At 34.5% G+C, this 21,377-nt stretch overlaps 1 protein-coding gene across 3 annotated transcripts in view; it reads right to left on the minus strand.

Annotated features, from left to right (window-relative positions):
- The window catches only part of LOC149412096 (ADP-ribosylarginine hydrolase CG2909-like), a 63,822-nt gene that overhangs the window by 22,118 nt on the left and 20,327 nt on the right, over positions 1–21,377 (minus strand). For 2 of the 3 annotated variants that reach the window (XM_089646411.1, XM_089646413.1), the window contains 3 exons: positions 5,375–5,509; positions 3,119–3,241; positions 1,478–1,615 (listed from right to left, as the gene is read on the minus strand). In XM_089646411.1, the coding sequence (XP_089502537.1) occupies positions 1,478–1,615; positions 3,119–3,241; positions 5,375–5,509 (396 nt within the window). The remainder of the gene's footprint in view (positions 1–1,477; positions 1,616–3,118; positions 3,242–5,374; positions 5,510–21,377) is intronic. The other variant, XM_089646412.1, reaches the window with a different exon arrangement.

Consider the following 21,377-nt stretch of genomic DNA (forward strand, 5'->3'; position numbering starts at 1 on the left):
TAAAACAACAATATTGTTTAGACTTAAGAATCAATCTTTATTTACCTCATTCATAACATTTAACTTTTATTTATTATTAATTAAGAATTTATTTCTAAATTGACTAAAAACTAAATTTTATTTTATTTATTATACTTGAATATGAGATGAATAAAAAAATGTATATCGAAAGTGTTTTCTATGGATCGTAATCGTACGGCAATCTTTCAAACTGTGAAAGACATACTTTAAGGCAGTTTTAAGAGGATAGAAAGGTACCCGTCGCATTTTTACTTATTTTCTATTGTACTCAACAATAATTACAATCTGCTGAAATGATCGATATCAAATGAAACGTAACATAACAATATCTACAATGGATGTGGCTTGCGCATGTATTCTATGTATGTCAAATGCATAAAATATTCGACCACAGATAAAAGGCAGTCTGCATAAAATGCGGTCTACATAAAATGCGGTCTACATAGAAGGCGGTCTGTGGCAGGACAACCTCTGCCCGGGCCCACTGGTTTCCTATATAATACAGATATTCTCCTATGTACACTGCACCATGTATCAATTTTATGTAAAAGCCTTTTTGGGCGCATAAATAATTAAATATATATTTTTTTTTTTACTTTAACTCTACACAGTAGGCCCTGGGGAAAATAATTTCTCTCAGGACCTATGTCATCTTTGTGGATGCTGTGTGGAGGGTATTTTTGAGGAGAGGAAGGGAACACAAAGGCCGGCAAATCGTTCTACAGCCGAGCTGTCAAACTCAAGAACAAGTTGTCTAAGGACGGGTTGTTTCGGAGGATTTGAACAAATCATCAAATTTCAACCTTGATTTCCGGGTTCTGTGAAAGTCCTATTCAAGTTCTGTTATTATATCAGCATAGGGTAGTTGCTTGACAGAACTGAAATAAAAACAGAACTTGAAAAAATCTTTCACAGAACCTGAAAATTAACTTTGAAATTTGAAGAATTGTTCAAATTCTCCGAAACAACCCGTCCTTAGTGACCCGTTTTCATGTCACAAATGTCTACAATCTACATTTGTTGGGCAAGCGTTTGGTGTGTTTCCCGACTATGAACAAGTGCCGAAAGGATCAATGACGCTAACTCCTCGGAGCATCTTCCATTGTAATACCGGTAGAACAAATACAGCATACCTACCTGACACCTGTGCCCTAAGGATTTCCATCCGTTTCTTAAGACAAGGGAATCCATCAAACAGATCACCGAGCCGTAAATATGAGCTGTACAAAAACGAACAAATTAACTCTACCGGTAAAATCTGTTTGAAACGTATGTTGTGAACTATTTCACCTGCGTAATTTTAATTTGAATCTCGTGGTGCCGGTCGACCACACACCAAGTATATGTGAGCCACGAGATGGGCTTGACTTTCCAAATCACGTAAGTATGCGTTAAAAAGTGAAACAAATTAATTTTGTTTGCGTCAGTGTAATTAAAGCTTGAATCTATTTCTTACCCTCTGTCACCGGAAAGTAGCAAATAAAAGTCACCCCTCCCAAGAAATACAACAGCTCTTTTCTGCAGCAGTCTGTCAACAAATTGTGATAAATTCATGTCTTGATACAATGTCTTCTCTTTTTCGGTGCCGTGTAACCTGAAATAAAAAAATTGTAATTTACAATTGATCCCTTGTGCGGAAAAACAGCAGTCACGCTCCGCTCCCCTCGCCTCAACATTGCCTGTTACCCTGTACTGCCTGCTTCAGTTAATAAACGCACTAGCTTCGTAGCAGACGTGTTCACATTATTGCTCCGCACTTCCTCCCACACACATACCTATCCTAAGCGTACTGCACGTACGCCTCCAAAGTGGTGACCCCGACGTGATCTAGAAGTGTATGTGAGAACAATAGTGATAAGGAAGTGTAACACAACAATGCATCAGTGCGATATTTTCTCGTGAATCTTGAACAATAGAGTGAGTCAGCGCGGGTTATCAGAAATGGCCTACAGTGCGAGTAGCGGTTCCAGGGCTGCCTCCGAGCCCGAGGTGTATTATATCCAAAGTATTTTCAATTGATAAACACCATTTTTTAGGTATTTCAATCAATTTAATTGTACGAAAAAACATAAAGGAAAAAAATCATTTTAACTAATGTTTAAGAGACGAGGTTTTTTATGCAACAACAGCATGAATAAGCCAACGTAGCGCAATTGGTAGAGCACCTGACCTGATCAGAAGGCTGCAGGTTCAATTTCTGTAGGCGGAATGTATTTTTACCTTGGAAGTTTTTTTCAATTTATACCAGTGTCTCAGGCTAATAATTATTGCTTAACCCATCGGCATACTAATTTTTATTTGTGACATCTGTGCATACTTTAGAAGGATTATTACTGTGCAGTATTGCACCCCATATTTCCCCAAATGAAACACTTTTAATGCTTTTATAAAGGTTATAATTTTACTGTGAACTATCCAAGTGTGTGGGAAAAGTTTTAGTCGCACCAACGGGGCGGGCAATATGCCGATGCGAAAAAAGTGCACTCCCAATCTTCGCGGTAGATACGCCGATGGGTTAAAAATAGTACAATATTTAAAATTTTATAATTTAAAATTCCGGACTTGTTACAACCAGTGGCGGCTCGTGACTTTTGGGAGAGTGCTAATATTAAAAAAATAGCAAAATATTGAAGACAATATTAGTGATTTCTAAACGAAAATCTGAAACAGAAAAATCAGAAAAGGATACGGTCACATCTAGGACTCGAACCCAGGACCCTTGTCTTTCCGGGACACTGCTCTACCAACTGAGCTAATGGGACCCTATCCCCCTCGGTCACTTTTAACTGTATCATACTTCGAATACCAACATTGTCTTCATTTTTTCACCGCACATTTTTATTGGCACGAGCCGCCACTGGTTACAACATAATAACAAACAAATGTACTAAGCGCCGATCGCACAAACCGTTAGTTTCAATTAAATAATGGCCAACTTGTCTTGACTTACTACCGGCTGTCGCCATAGGCTTTTTACTGCCACCCCCAGTTAAGATTTTAAAACGATTTTTTGCTGCAAACATAGATGTATATATGGCGCATAATTTGAATGGATTTGCTGTCGCTTCCTTACTGAATCTAATATTAAATGTCTTACCTTTTATAATTGAGAAATGAGCACATCAGCTTTAAAACTTTTTCATGAATCAGTGGGTACGTTGAAGAGATGTTAAATTTAAGTACATCTTTCTTAGAGCAATCATCGGATAGCGTTGAGCACCTGAAAATTGAATTAAAGAATGTCATTATACTCTCAGTGTAGGCCTGGTGAGTAAGCATTGTTCGAAACAGGCAATTAGTTTCATCATCCCAACTTTCATTCCCCAGTTTGGAATATCTATTGTTCTAAACAAGCAATTAGTTTAATCATCTACACTTTCATTCCCCAGGTTGGAATATCCATTGTTCTAAACAAGCGATTAGTTTCATCATCCCAACTTTCATTCCCCAGTTTGGAATATCCATTGTTCTAAACAAGCAATTAGTTTCATCATCTACACTTTCATTCCCCAGGTTGGAATATCCATTGTTCTAAACAAGCGATTAGTTTCATCATCCCAACTTTCATTCCCCAGTTTGGAATATCCATTGTTCTAAACAAGCAATTAGTTTCATCATCTCCACTTTCATTCCCCAGGTTGGAATATCCATTGTTCCAGTACTACAGGTGGCTATAATTAAATTATCAAATTTTGCTCATTAAAAAATCATACAGGCAAAAAGTTACAGCTGTTACCGGCAATCGAATGCCTTGATCTTTCCTTAACTGGGCTACTGCTGTAACCACTGAGCTATTGCAGCAACTTTTCGACCTGTTGTAATTTCCATTGTATTGAATACTCAATAGAAAAAGGTTTCAAATTTGAATAGCTCACAATTTGAACAACTTGTCCAAAATAGGATGTTTCTAATTTTCTAAGGTACCATAAAATTGAAAAAAAAGTTAGGCGATGCCATACGTAGTAATGCAAAATCATGTGTTTTTTTTTGAAAATTTGGTCGCCTAGAAATGTTTCAGATGCTTTAATTAAATACTGCAAGTAGAATACATCTTGACCTTTGAAATAATTGAGTACTTTTTATATAAGTCTTTTTATAAGCCCAGAAAAAAATAATGTATAGGCCTATGAAAACTGCTTTAAAGTTCAAAATCTCCTACTTACGAACCCATTTTCGGTAATGATTTTATTGTATAATGTGGCAAATTAAGTTATTTATAATATTATCGGAAAAAAAATATTTATGCCTGAACATCCACAAAATAAAATAAAAGGCATTTTTTGGCCATGTTTTTTTCTTGCATAAATCAAAACTGGCGGATGGTGTTAAGCGGAAATTTAAACCTTATCGCTATCAACGTAAGGGTTGTTATCGATAGCGGCTCAATTTAAAATATTACACGACGTAGTGCATCGCCTTAACACATTGTCGTCGGGACACGGGCCTTTGCCGTTTTTCGCGGACAGTCTGTCAACTGCGGGACACGGCAAATGCCGTTTTTGTCGACTGTCGGTTTTTGGCGGGAAACGGCATTATACGGGTTTGTTATCAGCGTGAAATACTATGATTCATAAGTGAAATAGGCTCTTCAATTAGGCGAGGCAACCGCAAAAGACTCTTTTTTTGACAACAAGCAATTAAACATATAAGTTATTGAGTGTGCGCGTTCGACCTTAGGCGACACTGTTCAATTTACGGGATCAGATTTCACACATCCAGCGATTGTAAAATTGCAGGCATGGCAAATATATATTATTATTTATTGTGTAACTATATGATATGAATAAACATGTTATCTTTTACTTGGAATTTTCAAATATTGAATATTGAATGCTATTTACTGAATTAATATCAGGTTTTTATATTCAGCTTTGAAATGTGGTGAAATTATGATGTAATCAAAGCAATTATAATTTATTTTTGATGATCAAATGTCATATATTGAATATTGAATGCTATTTACTGAATTAATATCAGGTTTTTATATTCAGCTTTGAAATGTGGTGAAATTATGATGAAATCAAAGCAATTATAATTTATTTTTGATGATCAAATGTCATATATGATTTCATTGAAAATTTCAAAAATTTCGAAAATATTATTTGGTTTAGAAATTGTGTCAATTTTAGGAAAGCGATATATTTATGCGCTAATCGCGAAAAACACCCGCTTTAGGCTAGAGTCTATTAAATAAACACGACGATAACTGCCACTATCTTGAACCGGAAACAGAATGTACACACAAATTTACAGACACACGGAATGCAAAACGGTTGAGTTAAAAGCTACACTCAGTCAATTATCACAACATTCAATAAAATAGAAAGGGATTTAATTAAATTCATTTAATTACCTCACTGTTTGTATGGGGAATTGGATCGGAAATCTCGCACTGTTTTCATTCAAATTTTTTAAAATAGAATCACACATGTTTGTCGGCTTTTCAATGGTCAAAAATTTTTCCAGAAAATTCCAAATTTTCAAAAACCTGAAAGAAAATTGATTGTATGTAGTTTCAGCTACTTGAAATATAATTTTAGAAAATAATATTATAATTCAAATCAACCCAGATTAGGTCATCTAAGCCCGTCGGTAAGCAATCCGCATATACCGAATGTTGCAAGACCCTGGGCAGAAAATTAAGTTTGTTATTGTAAGGTAAGGGTCTGCAGTGCAGGAACTTTTCTGCGCAGGGTCTTACAGCATTTGGTTTATGTCGATTGCTTACCGACCCATGTGACGACGGGCTAAGAAGGTTCTTGTTTTTGTTGGCGGAAACCGAAATCATGGAGGTTCACTATTATGAATAATGATCCCATGATAACACAACACAGTGACTATTCAACACACCTTTAAAAAGTGATATAAAGTCATTAAAAACGATGAAAAAAATATAATTTAAACCTAACCTAACCTCACATACTTAATCCAGTTAATAAAGTTTTTGTTTCATCACTTTCCACGACTTATTAACTTTTTAAAGATGTGATGAATTATCATTTTGATGTTTTATCCGGTCACCATGAATAATATTTGAGATCTGTATGGTTATTTTAATTTATTTATTTTCGTATTAATTTTTGCCTTTTTTAAACTTAAAAAAATTTCAAAATTCAAAAAATGTCAATGGCTCTTGTTATTTTTATTTTTTTTATTTATTATTTTTATTTTATTACAAGATAATACATTACAAAATGATAACAAAGTAATAATGTATTATTCCCAATGAGTTTATAAAACTCATTTAGGGAAAGACAACATTAGAAAGGACAAGGCAAATAAATAAAATACATTAAAATAAATAAACGCAGATGTTATTATGGAGTTCCAGAGAAAGATTGTGTTAGTCATTAATGAAACTGCTAAGGAAATAGCTTTTAAGAGATTTTTTCAATGTTTTTGTGTTCGTTGCCGGAAGTTTTAAATTACTAGGTAATGCGTTATATTGTTTATGTGCAATGTATTGTAAGGGGCCGTTCAAGTATTATGTAAGCACTATAGGGGGGCAGGGGGGTCTTTGCTTTGCTTATTTTTGATGACATGGGGGGGTGGGGGGTCGAGATAGTGATTACGTCAGCACTGCTCAGCAGTAATTATTTTTTTTTACACATTGGTAACCCACACATTGTCTATGTTTGAAAACCGAATACATATTTGGGGATTCCCACTGTGTCAATAAATTTTGTTTAAATGAATATTATGTGCATTAAAGTCCTCTATCCTTAGTCTATTTTAGAAGTGCTGCTTATGAATCAATAAAAAAACAGAATGCATTAACAGAAAAATGCAAATAGGTTCCAATTTTTACGTAAGCATGGGAGGGGGGGGGGGGGGGGGGGGTAAGAGCTTTGCTTACTTTTGGTGACAAGGGGGAAGAGGGGGTAAATAATTGTAATAAATCTGCTTACGTAATACTTGAACGGCCCCTAAGGAGTTAATTCCAAATTTGGTCGTGTAAGTAGATGACGATAAATGTATTTGATTTTGTGATCGTGTTTTTTGCTGGTGTATGTTAGAATTAAAGACTGGTTTAGTGTTGGTTTGTGAGGAGTGTTGAATTATTTGTAGAATGGCAGTTGTGATGTTATACTTTGGCAGGACTGTAAAAGGAAGTATTTGTGTCTGTGAGTATATATCTTTGACATGTGTTAACGCAATCAATCAAAATTCCCATCACTAGCCTGACAGTGAGAAGTGGGCAATTATTGTCAAATGCTTCAGCAAACGAACAATGGACGCATCAATTTAATTCCATAGCTCTATATAAACATAGAAAAATCCTTGATGCATTATTCTTATACAAAATTGTGAACTGTATTATTGATTCATATATCTATTAGAAAGGATTGCATTTCGTTGCCCAGAACGCCATAACAGATCAAATGGTTTATTCAGTATACCAAATTATAATTTTAAATATGTGCAAAATTCATTAATCCCTCAGGCCTCTGGCAGATTGACCATCATTCTCTCAACGCTGTCAGAAGGTTGGAGAATCCATATAAATAGAATATTTCTTAATGTATCTGAAAACTAAAACAAATTTTTCAAGGTGATGAAATAAGCCTTAAAATTTTACTGTCAAAAATAAACACATAATTATCGAAATATTTTATTTTTAATGCAAACATAATTTTTTTTTAAATGGCTAACCTTACGTTTTTAAATAAAGAAAACAACAAACAAATTACGGATAGCAAAAAAAAACACATTTTATTTTACTAATTTAATGTATTATAAACATTACTAACACTCCAGGCCTTGGAGGACATTATTAGCCACAAACATCATATTCCATTATGGCCTCTAAAGGACAGATCTGAGAGGGCGTCAATACATTATAAAAGTATTTTTATCTTTTTTCTATAATGCGTAGATATGTGATATATTCGTCACTCGATAGATAAATAATTATTTTTCACAGTTTGTATCAAATATTTATACATTATTACATGGATAGAATTTTAAAAAAATTGTCAAAGTGAATGATTACGAATTGGGGGCATTTTTTTATTGGCAATTGAAAGTTAAAAAATCATTTATATTTTTTTACTATACAGGCTGGGGCAAAAGTAATCTCCTGATGCTCTTTTGCTGTAATTTTTTTTTTAATGATAAACTTTGGCACTGCTTGTTATTCCTCGTTCTTGCGGAGTAAACCGATTCATGTCTTGTCGATTTGTATTCTGCGTTTATTTTCTTCACAAATGTCAAAACCGAATTGACATTTGGCGCCATTTGCGAAAGTTATAGCGTTTTCCAATAGGGTGATTACTTTTGCTCCCCATGTCTTGTTGATTTGTACTCTGCGTTTATTTACTTCACAAATGTCAAAACCGAATTGACATTTGGCGCAATTGGCAAAAGTTAAAGCGTTTTCCAATAGGGTGATTACTTTTGCTACCCATGTCTTGATGATTTGTACTCTGCGTTTGTTTACTTCACAAATGTCAAAACCGAATTGACATTTGGCGCCATTTGCAAAAGTTATAGCGTTTTCCAATAGGGTGATTACTTTTGCCCCACCCTGTATAAACAGTATAAAAAGGGAAGTGACAGTTTTATTACTAATTACCTACACAAAAGGAATATGTTTTATAAATATCGAATTCTTTCAAAATTATGCACATTCAAATTCAAATTGCAATAGGAATCTTCGGTTTCATGAAGGTGCACATTTTAATGCTTCCGTAGTTAACTTCTAGATTTGAATATAAAGTGTAGTATTTTCTCTTTATAACACCGTTTAGATCATATTTCTCACTATGACAGTCAAGGAATTTCTATGAAACCATATGAGCTCTTATGAAAAGCGAACAAATTGACGTTACTAGTAATAGTTGTTTGTTTGCAAAACTGAACAAATTAGCCCGATGGGTTAATGAAACGAATCTGCAGAATCGAACATTCAACACCCTAAGAGGGGTAGACATTTTCAATTGTACCTTGAATACATATTAAATCAAGCTGGCTGAATCTATCTCTGGATGCAAAAATTATAGATGATTATTTTGTTCTTTTTGCTTATTTGTTTTATTGTTTATTTTATTTTGTTTAAATTAATTATGATTATTCGTTTGAATATTTAGATAATTAACGGAATTTAATTGACATATTGAAGACAATATTAGTGATTTTTAAACGAAAATCTGAAACAGAAAAATCAGAAAAGGAAACGGTCACATCTGGGACTCGAACCCAGGACCCTTGTCTTTCCGGGACAATGCTCTACCAACTGCTTTCGTCAATAGATGTCGCACATTAAAAATAAAAACAATAAGATAGGTTTATCTAAAAGACGCTGTCTAGGATTGCATTTAGTTCAGGTTGAATCTTGCGATCATACATAAAGATAGTTGCCAATAAAAATGTGCGGCGAAAAAATGAAGACAATGTTGGTAGTTCTTATTCGAAGTATGATACAGTTAAAAAGTGACCGAGGAGGATAGGGTCCCATTAGCGCAGTTGGTAGAGCATTGTCCCGGAAAGACAAGGGTCCTGGGTTCGAGTCCCAGATGTGACCGTTTTCTTTTCTGATTTTTCTGTTTCAGATTTTCGTTTAAAAATCACTAATATTGTCTTCAATATTTAAATATTACAATTTGAGGTTTTACTCAATAAGTTATTCCGAAAAATAATAAGGAATTTAATTGATTTGTCGTGTGTTGACTTTATAATGTAATTATAGTATAAATATGTAATTGTTTGGTTCCCAAACATAAAAAAAATATATAATTAAATAAAATACTTTGTTTAATAATCACTAATTTTTTATTAATTTTCACATCTACCCATTTTTCTTCAGTTAAGCTTCATCAGGATGTTAATTAAAAACTAATATCCCTTACTTACTTTGGTTTTTAATTAACATCCTGATAAAGCTTAACTGAAGCGAAACTGGTAGATGTGAAAATTAATAAAAAATTAAGTGGTTATTAAATAAAGTATTTTATTCAGTTATAGAATCTCTAATCACAAAGTAATTGCTTCCTACGAAAAAATAAATAAAAAAATCAGTGATGTAAACTGTAGAATAATAAAATTAACGCCATCTACGAACGCATAAATTATGATGAATATTACGTTTAACCTTAAGACCGATTGTAGACATGACAAAATCAACTATTTTCGACACACACGAACTCTGTTGTTCATTTCCAAAACAATATTTTTTCTAACTAGAATTTATTTTAAAAACGTTTGCCTGAAAACAGTAAGATGGCGGTAATGTAAATCTTCGTTATAAAAGTTATGAATTTCAGTTACCAGATGGCACTATTTTTTTTGTATTATTTATTTAATTAGTTTATACTACGTTAGAATTTAAACGAATATATACAAGGTAACATTTAATTTAATTGTATGTATTTTAATATTTTTACAGAAAGCCTGACATTTCATTTTATATTATTATTATTTCTTCATATATCTTTAGTCCTGATTTTCCATATTATGACAAGTATGATGATGTATGTGCCAATTTCTTAATTATGTATATCTCTATTAAAAACATTTTGGCATTTGGTTTTACATAGTATTTTTATAGTGAATAGCTCACAAGAGTCCCAACTGCTCCGGTCTGGAGCCAGTGAGACTATGGCATCCCCGATTGGGGTATGTTGTTTGGCTGAAGGTAAGTGGGTAAGGGAAGGAGATGGGGAAGAGGAAGGTGGGGAAGTACCTGGCCATTTAGATCTAGTCACTAAACACGGCTAAAGCCATTTGGAGAGACGTTTCAATTCTGAATGGTGGTCTTACACCAAGGCGATACTGGGAGTATCTTCTACTCTGGAACGTGCCGCATATATAGTATTTATTATTTTAATTAATCAATTGTGAAATAACACAAATCAATCAAATAAAATTTATTTGCGTACACAGGGTTCGAACCCGCGACCTTCGGAATGGGAGTCCAAAGCCTTACCACCCGGACTACGCCGGCCGGCATTGTAAAAAATATACCTACATCTGGTCAAAAAACAGAGAACCTGTGTTCGTTCTACCTCGGTCAACAAAACCGTTATAAATAACATTATTGTTTTCTAAGGCCCACAGAAATAAAAAAAACATTGCGGCTCCGACCGAATGTTTCAGTTTGTAGTATGTAGACCTCAGAACAGGTATAAAACTTATTGAGGACTATGGAAATGGAACAAAAATAAATACAAATAAACTTTTTCAAAGTAATATATTTAAAAAAAAGAATCGGAATGTGGCCTGAAACGGCTTTAGCCGTATTAGGTGACCGAATCTGTATAGCCAGGTATTTTCCCATATTCCTCTTCCTAGCATCCCATATTTGTTTTGACATAAAAAAAGATAGTGCTATGTATTTGTCTTTGAGAAAGGAATGAAGGAACCGCAAACAACGCATAACGCTGCTTGCGGTTGCTTCGTTCCTTTCGTTTCAATGTGTTTATAAATTACACTACTACAGCTACACTACTCGCGAAGTTGATCGAAGTTGACCGAATACGATAGTGTGGGCACGAACTTCGCTTCGCTTCGGGCAACTTCGCTTCGCTTCGCCCGACTTCCGATTGTTGTCGGTAAATGCGCCCGAGTCAAAGGACTCGAAGCGTCACGGCATAAATAAACCAATCACTGACTGGTTGGACTGGTATTGTGGACCTCGAAGGAGATGACGGGTGTATGATGATGTATATATATATATTTATATTTTATTTTTATTTTTTTAGAACATTTAAACATTAAATTATATGTTAAAATATATAATGTTACATTACATATTATAATATATAATACTTTATCTTGTCTTCAAATCTTGAACCACTATTATTTATTTTTATTTTATAATATTTTCATAAAATGAGAATTGGTACCCGCTAATCCGATGTCAGTGAGAGATTAGTTCAACAATATTTTATGTATTCAACTATACTGCTACAACTAAGTAAAATGCATAAAAAGTGCCAAAATGCCGTCGTGTGTAATGACTAATGAGAAATGGTTTGCTTTAACAATTTAATAATAAGGTAATATTTGTATATCGCAGTTTTGTGTTATTTCATTTCAAGTGCGCTTAAAACTATGACAAAATTAAAAATAATCCTACAGTGCTCCTTACAAAATATTGATAAAATAATGTTTAATAAAGAATATGCAGTATACGAGTATACAAGGTAATGAAAAGATAACAAAAATTAACAATAATAGTGCTGTTATAGCATAGATCAATATTAGTAGAAAGTAACGGTGCTATTATAGCACAAATAAGAATGTCGAAAAATCCTGGGATAAATTTAATACAATGTTATGGATAACATAGGAAAACGAGACAAAATTCATAAACAAATTAAAAATACACCGTACGACATGTAACCAGTGCCGTATCCATAATAATATCCATAGATGTATAGTTCAAGTACTTCATCTTACAATTATAGGCATACCTTCGTAATGTAGTATAAAAAACAAATTAAATATGAATATAATTACGTTGTGGAAGAAAATTTTTTTTTTTGAAGTTAAAAAAGGATGAAGGGGCCCCGAGACGTGCATTGCCTAGAGGCTCCGACATGCTTAATCCGGCCCTGCATGGAACAACTTAATTACTATAAAAGATATAGAAACATCTTCACTATTAGAATAGCTAAAGAATTGTACTATAAAGAAAAACTTGAAAAAAAATAACCCAAAGTAAATATGGAAAATATTAAAAGAAGTTACATACACACAAAAATACAAACAGAAAAATACTATTGAACATCTAAATATTAAATTAATAAATTAGATACCAATACAAGTACAGAAACTGTAGCAAATCATGTGAATAACTTGTTCGCAAGTATAGGAGAAGTTTTAGCGAACCGTAAAAATACAAAATACAAACACACTAACACAAACAAATAGATCAAACATCAATACACAACCGACGCAACACAGATTTATACGCCAATTAAACTGTAAAACACTACTAAACTACATTTTTGGCTTTTAAAACTTTGGCTTGTAGAGCATTGACAACATGGTCCGGTTCTCTAATTTTCATACCGCGTTGAATTCGGCTATCCGCTAACTCTGGCAAAAGTGATTCGTTGAAAAACTTTGTCAGGCGTGGTAACACTTTTAGCTCAAATTCATTGTCAGGATATATTCTTATTACTTCTACTCCACTTTCTGAATAAATTATAATGTCACAGAAGTCCTTTCTTGTAATGAATAATTGTCCTTGAACTTGAAATGAATAATTATGTGACTTCTTCAACACAAGTATTCCATTCTGCACGGCAACGAAGATATTATCTTCCAGAGCTGCGTCAGAAATAGTTTTGTTTCCGATTGAGGGCAGACATTTTACTTCCACTATACCATTTTCTCCAACCAATCCATCTGGACTTGCCCCCAAGTATGGCCATTCCTTTCTCACAAAAATACCACATGGCGACACTTTTACCTTGTATCTTTCCTCGTACAAGTCAATCGCAGTCTTTTCTTTGATTCTGCCATAGATTATGGCTTTGGTCATGAGGTCTCTCCTCAGAAGCAAATTCTTGACAGTATTGTGTCGGGGTGTAGAATTTCTTAATTTATATATAACGCCAAACTTCGAAGCTGTGAGCCGTTTATGCCTCGCCTCCATCCAGAGAGGATTGTCTGCTTGACCGATTGTCAATATTTGCAGTTTGGTGGTATCTGCTTCAGAGGAAATTTGATGACTCAGCATATCCATGATGCCAGTCATCTTTTCATTTAACTCCTCAGAGGAAAGGTCAGGTTCTGCCGCTTCGGGTCCATATTCACAGTCCGGTCCTCTACTGACGAGTGATTTTCTAGTTTTATACGGGTTAGTGAATACCAAGCGTCTAGCCAAACAACGACATTTGAGTCGCCTCGCTACCACACGCTTGGTCGTTTGACCAGGTGACTTCCCCGTGATCGTCTTGTGCAAGTCAGTGATGTGAGCTGATCCCAAGGTGTGACTCAAGCCTGCACCGTAACATCGACCCTCGTAACTTGTACCTTTAGAAAAATCTATTCTTTTGCCACCTACAAACTTACTGACAAGTGACATAAAATTCTCAGCTAAGTTCGTAGTGACATTTTTCGTAAGTCTATCCGCTTTACGGACAACAGCATCCAGTTGGATGCGTAAATCTGACAGCAAATGCGATTTCTCTAAAAAGGGTACATAATTGATTGCATCACCACCAATGTGTTTGCAGTATTGAGCACGACATTTTGTGTGACTTCCAAAAACATGGTCAGGACCATTTTTGAGGTCATTTCGCAACTGGTCCAAATTGCCATTAGCCTGCATTATAGCACCACGTGCAGCACTTTTCAGTCTTTTAATTTCCCTTCTTAATATCGTACGACTGCTGGCATCATACTTCGTGTCCATTGTCATTTTATACAATTTGCTCGTATAGCACTTGACAACGTGATTTGCACATTCGAGTTTTTGTATCTTGTATCCAAATGGGGCCATTTCTCGCACCCTTGCATAAACACTGGAGTCACCATCCCCAATTAAAAATTTGGTCCAAACATTGAATTTCTGAAAAATAAATTTAAGGCCCTCAACTATTATAGTTTGTTCCATTCCTGTTGATGGACCGGAATAGTTAATACTGCACTCATGTGGGCGCGTATTTTCACATGCTATCGCACATTTGTGGCAGTACTTATTTTTAATACCGAGATATAGAAGCTTCCCCGTCCGTCTCCCGATAATACAGGCCACTCCTGACTTTGCAGAGAAACTATGTCCGTAACTTCTCTTGGACCAACCTCCGTCAACAATTGCTGTTATAAATGGATGTCCTTCATCGAAGTCTCTATTGTCACGAGCTAGCTGCGCCTCTTGTCGTATGTTGCTTGACATTTGTTCAGCTAAATGGGTCTTCCATGACATAGCAACCAACCTCTCGTGTCTTCTAAATGTTGCAGGGCACATGAACGGAATATCCATTGTACACAAAAGCTCCTCTGCTTGCTCATGTCCGACACCAATGTTTAAAGCCCCCCAAACAAGAGAGGTGTTGATTGTCGTTTTCGGAGGTTCTGAATACACAATGGATACCTTTTCACAAAACATACATTCGTATCTCAATTTCGATAAAAGTCCATCCCGCGTTTCTCTCACCAGAACGAACTTTCCTCCTGTACATGTCATCGGGTGCAAACATATTTCCTCCATTTGACGACAAAAGAAATTGATGTCCACAACCCGTCTACCGCAAGGAATGTGACCGCAAACTTCTTCAGTGCTCTTCTCAATGAGTAGTGGTGGTAGGTTTTCAGGAGCAAAGTTGCCATCAGGAGTAATGTTGTCACCAATCTGCTGTAAAACATGTTAAATATTAATAATATTCTTTTGTGGAGTAACCAGCTAAATAATTTGTCAGTGTGAAAACATTCTGAAATAATGCATGTTTATGAAGCGTCATGAAAATGAGTAATTATTTACCACAGGGGTGCTTGCCACGCTTATTGATGATTGATGGCCTGCCAGTTTTGAAGTTTTCGCATACGTTTTTGACAAACCAACTTTCCACTGAGGTTCGATTTCGTACGACTTAGGTGAATCTACGTCAAAATTCACATCGAACACAGGGATATCCAAATTCACATCTTCAGTAATATTCAGTTCTTCAATTCGTCGTTTCTTCGAATACGCATTATTCCTGAAAAAAATATTTATTGTGAATATGTACGAAAATTCTATTACCAACGCATAAGTACAAAAGTTTCGGGGGGCCAACTGTCGGGTGATCAACTGTCATGTGTTCTGGTGTGACAGATGTTTATTCACCCTTCCCACTACGGTGCAAGGCGATGGGTCGAGAGAGTCCCGCAGGAGAGGTAAAAAGATCTCCCTCAACCAGTGTCTCCAAATCCGACCCCGACATACAGTGGGTGAAAAGACGCATCCGCCGCCAAGTTCCAGACAATTGAACCCGGGCACCTCTGCTAAGTCATCAAAAGTAGCTGTCATAGGTAACCTCTTAGGCTTACCTATGACAGAGGTGTCGGTTATCCAATGAATGGTTCCCGGGGCAGCGGTCCACATATCCGCCTCTCAAATTAACAGGACTGGACTAAGACATAAAAACATACCTTGCTGCTTGCAAAGATTTACTCCTCTTTGATTTTTTTCCCGTAATTTTCCGTTTCGTCATTATATATAAAGAAAGTAAAGGCGCTGCACTGCACTGCACTGAATCACTTTTATAATAAAATATTTAAAAAAACTAATGTGTACCAAATAAGCAAAGCACAAGTCTAGTCACAACGTAATATTATGAAGATGAAAAGCAACAACCCCTGTTGTCTCACCTCAATGTAATCCGTCACTGAGCATTATTTTTTTTACAAAACATATTTATGTTGTAACTTGAAAACCAATACCCATATACCCAGATGAGGTTTGTTTGAGTTGCCTTTATGAGCGTTGACTCACACGTGCACCATAATTACGTGGCACTAGTAATTACGCTTGCTCGCTTCAAAATACTCTAACCACAACATATGGCAGTCAGGTTATTTGTGTTTGGTCTTTTCATTCATGTTTTTTGAGAATAATTTACAAAAACAATAATAAATCGATATAGGACCGCTGACCTTCTGTCTCTTGAAATGAACATGCACATAAGTATTATATTTGCGGCATTTTTCAGAGCATTAGATACTGTCAGTATCGCCCTGATGAAAGACCAAAAATCATTATTTAAATTTAGACCGTAGAACGGGTATTATTTATTGAATAAGTGAATCTACCTGGCTATTCAGATTTGGTCACCAAACACGGCTAAAGCCATTTCAAGCAACGTTTCAATTCTGAATGGTGGTCTTACACCAGGCGATACTGAGAGTATCTTTCACTATGGAACGTACCGCGAATATACCATACGTATATTAATTCATTAATTGTGAATAACACAAATTAACCAAATAAAATTTACTTGCCCACTTCGGGATTCGATCCCGCAAACTTCGAGTCGAGAGTTTTACAGTATAATGTACAGAATAGCATAACTCATGCTAACACAAACTCGATACTCAAGTCGGGCCATGTCAAGAGTCAGAATAATAGAAGAGTATGTATGATACGATGTATGAATGTGAATGAGGCAAGGAGTGTGTGCCAAGACCGAGTTGTTTGGCGGTCCGTCCTCTCTGCCTACCCCTGCGGGGAAACGGCGTGATGGTTAGTTAGTTAGTAGTAACACAAACTCACACACCTAATAGGTTAGATTTTTTTCTCTTTTTCTTTTTGTACTTATTTAGTACTTTGATATAAAAAAAACAAATTCCTGTAATATCGAAAAATCTGTTTTTGAAAAAATAATAAAATACACAGATTTAGGAAATGAGTTCAAAAGAATTTGACATTCTCAGACTATAAAAATATTCCCATTTGTAATTTCGGCTACTGGCATTATACCTAGCTCTCTTATAAAAAATTTAGGCGTATTAGATCTATCAAAAAATTTATATACATAAATGTAAAAGTCAGTCATTTTAAATACATGTAGGATTACAAAATATTATCATATTATTAATATTTAATTTTTAAAAATATGGTATAATATCATATAATTTAATAATAATAATATTTTAATATATTTTAATTATAATATATATTTATATAATTGTTAAAATATATATTTTAACAATTATCATATAATTTAATAGATAATTGTTAAAATATATATTTTAACAATTATTTATTTAATTAAATGATAATTGTTAAAATATATATTTTAACAATTATCATATAATTTAATAAATAATAACTTAATAATATAATCGGTTTGAAAAATAAACAATAACCAAGACTCCGACCATGATAGCGCCATCTGTTGGGATATTTAAAAGAAGCTTTTAGTTCGATGTTCTACCGTGTTAAAATTTTCAAATAGGCGCCACTAGACGGCCTACTTTAAAAGTAATTTAAAAATCTAAGTTTTCTTTCTTAAATTATAGTATAAAAAATATTAAATTAACTTTAAAAAATGGAAAAATATAATACCAATAATTTATCGTTTAGTTTTGTTAAATAAACGTATCCAAAGTTTTATAATCTGCATTTTAAAAACAAGAACAATTAGTGTTTATGAAAAAATTAAACTACGAACCTATTTTATTTATTTTTTAGTTTTTTTTTTCGTACGTTTAAAGAAAACCCCTTCAGGTATTTTTTGACGATATTAAGCCTTTAATAGTATTTTTTAAAACGCACGTATTACGGTCTGAAAAAGGTCATATTTTCGATTTGATTTTGATAATTACTAAGCCTATGTTAATTTAAAAAATGTATAAAAAAATTTTTACTTGTTGAAAACACTATCATTATCGATTTGTTTAATAATATTATCATTATTTTAAATTAATAAAAAACTACACTCGGCCTTAAGATTAAACATCAACAAACATTGCAAAACAAGTTAAACAGAAATTTGTGTATTACATAAATGTTAACCCTTTCAGACCTGAATAAAACTGGCAGTGATATTAGAACATAATATTAGGACCTTGATAACATTGGGATATTTTCACAAACTATGGATACAGTTAAAAATGTGGGAAAAAACTTTCAAGTTTTTTTTTTCTGATAATAATCAGATAAAAAAATGTCAGTTGAACAAAGTTCAAAGGAATGTTAAAACATGTATGTAAAATGAAATATTGTGTCCTTGTCAAACTGAAGTGACGATATAACATCATCGAAAAAGGTTGTGCAATAATTAGTCACCTCACCCAAAAATAATCCTCTATCTAAAAAATCTCTAAAAATATATGTAAACCTTTTTATATAGATGCACATAATAAATAAATAATAAACATCTAATTTATACATATTACAAAGGTTAACAACTGAATAATCTCGTATAAATCAACAAAGTGTATATTTAAATATCAAAAGTTTTTTTTACCACGTAAATTAACTAATCAACAGTAAACATGTAAAAAAATATGCATTCATTTCATGAAGCTTGTATAAAAATAAATATGTTATTATATTACAAATATATTTATATACATGTGTACAGCAGACTTTTGATTGACTGGAGTGTTTAAAACATAATTTAAAGTTAAAAAAAATACTCAATCTAATAATAATTAGGTACATAAATGCAAATAAAAATTCTAAAGTTTTGCTTTAAGGCGATGCAATACGTAGTAATGCAAAATCATGTGTTTTTGGTTTGAAAATTTGGTCGCCTAGAAATGTTTCAGATGCTTTAATTAAATACTGCGAGTAGAATACATTCTGGCCTTTGAAATAATCGAGTATTTTTTAGATAAGTCTTTTTATAAACCCAGAAAAAAATAATGTATAAGGCCTTTGAAAACTGCTTTAAAGTTCAAAATCTCTTCTTATGAACCCATTTTCGGTTATAGTTTTATTGTATAATGTGGCAAATTAAGTTATTTATAAAATGATCGAAAACATTTAAATATTTGTGCATGAACATCCACAAAATAAAATAAAAGGCACTTTTTGGCCATGTTTTTTTCTTGCATAAATCAAAACAGATGGATGGTGTTAAGAGGGAATTTAAGCCTTATCGCCATCTACGTAAGGTGTGTTATTGATAGCGGCTAGATTCAAAATATTACACAACGTAGTGCATCGCCTTAAGGCCCGAACAAACCGCCGCGATCAAAGCGCGTCCGCGATCCCGTGCACGGTGGCGATCAGATGTTGTGTATGAACTTGTAGCAACGTGTTCACATCGAAGCGTTTTCTGATTGGCCGCGGCGTCCTGTGCAGCGTCTGGAAGCGGCGATCGCTCGTGTCCGCGATCAGTTGTTGCTTGCAGGATCTGCACGCTGCACGCAACGAAATTATCTCTGAGTTTGTGGTATTTCTCATGATGTCGGATACAAATACAGAGAGAATGATCAACGAAATTAGCAAGCATCGTTTACTTTATGACACTTCACATCCAGAATATAAAAATAATAGAAAAAAGTACATATCAAGTTTGGAAAGAAATAGGAGAATTATTGGGATTAAGTGGTAAGTTTTAGAAAAAATATATTTATTTTTATAGGACATACATTTTTATGAATCAATATTTTCACGAATTAACATCTTCTGTTTTCACCTAGCGATATTTGTTTATACTTGAGTAAATATCAATATTATATCAGTGAACAAAACTACAAAAAACATTAAAAACACGCCTCTTTTAGAAATTATTTTCTCTTAAAAAATTGTACTAGAAAAGAGATACGTACAAAAAACCAAACCAAGTCGTGCAATTTACCTGTTTTTATAAACTTACTAGCTGATACTTGGCATGCGTTGCAATGCCAATATTATGATTATTCCAGATTATGATTATTTAAATGGTTCCCGCTCCGAGCTATACCTACCACACAACCGACACGAACGTACGAGTGCCACGGACGCCAGCTGATCGCTAGTTGATCGCTAGTTTGGTGTGAACGGTTCTGCACGCACACAGGACGCTCACCGTGCATGCCATCGCGGACGCAAAATGATCGCGGCGGTTTGGTCTTGCCTTTAATCATATTTGTGGAGGGTTTTTTTAAGGATGAAGAGGAAAAGAGTATGAGGAAGTGGTAGAAATCTGGGGGCTAGTGTGTCCAAGAGTGATGGAAGTATGAATTCATCCCCCCCACTGTGGTGCAAGGCGATGGGTCTAGAGTCCGGCTGGAGAGATCAAAGGGTCTCCCTCAACCGGTTTCTCCCAATGCAGCCGCCAAGACCTGGACAATGCTTAACCCATGGACCCGGGCACACCTGTTAAGACACCAAACTACTATCTGGAGGTGTTGATTATCCAATAAAAAAAAACTCAGGGCGGCAGTACCCATTTCCGCTTCCCAAATTTGGACACGTCACCCGTCAAATTAAGAACTGGAATCTGGAGAAACTCGAGGTTGAAAACAGGAGCAGAAGAGGAAGTTCACTGATGCGTTGGACCGATCTGGTGTCGGAAGCATCAATACCCACGGCTCCTGATCATCGGCAATGGGGGAACGACTAAAGAAGAACAATTCCGATAAATCGAGAGTCCACTCTGTGTACAGCTTGACATGCTTATCTTTGCAGGCGGTCGAAGTAGGAAATAACGATCGAATCATTTTTATAATTCATTTACTTTTATGTATCCACAAAATCTACAATAACAAAGCTCTCAACTGCAGAGATAAATATGTCAAACTGTATCCACTTAAATTATTACCAAACAGATTATTTTTTTCAAATTATTAAAAAGAAGGACGATGGTAGTATTACTTGCTGTTTGAATGTGACAGTTTACTATAGTATATTTTTGATGGATAAAACTCTCAGCGTAAATCATACCAAAATCAAATTTGGCGGCGGCATTAATTAGTAGAATGAAAATAGA

Source organism: Hesperophylax consimilis, chromosome 24 (assembly GCF_061612785.1).
Source record: "Hesperophylax consimilis isolate HC1 chromosome 24, BYU_Hcon_1.0, whole genome shotgun sequence".
Lineage (NCBI taxonomy): Eukaryota > Metazoa > Arthropoda > Insecta > Trichoptera > Limnephilidae > Hesperophylax > Hesperophylax consimilis.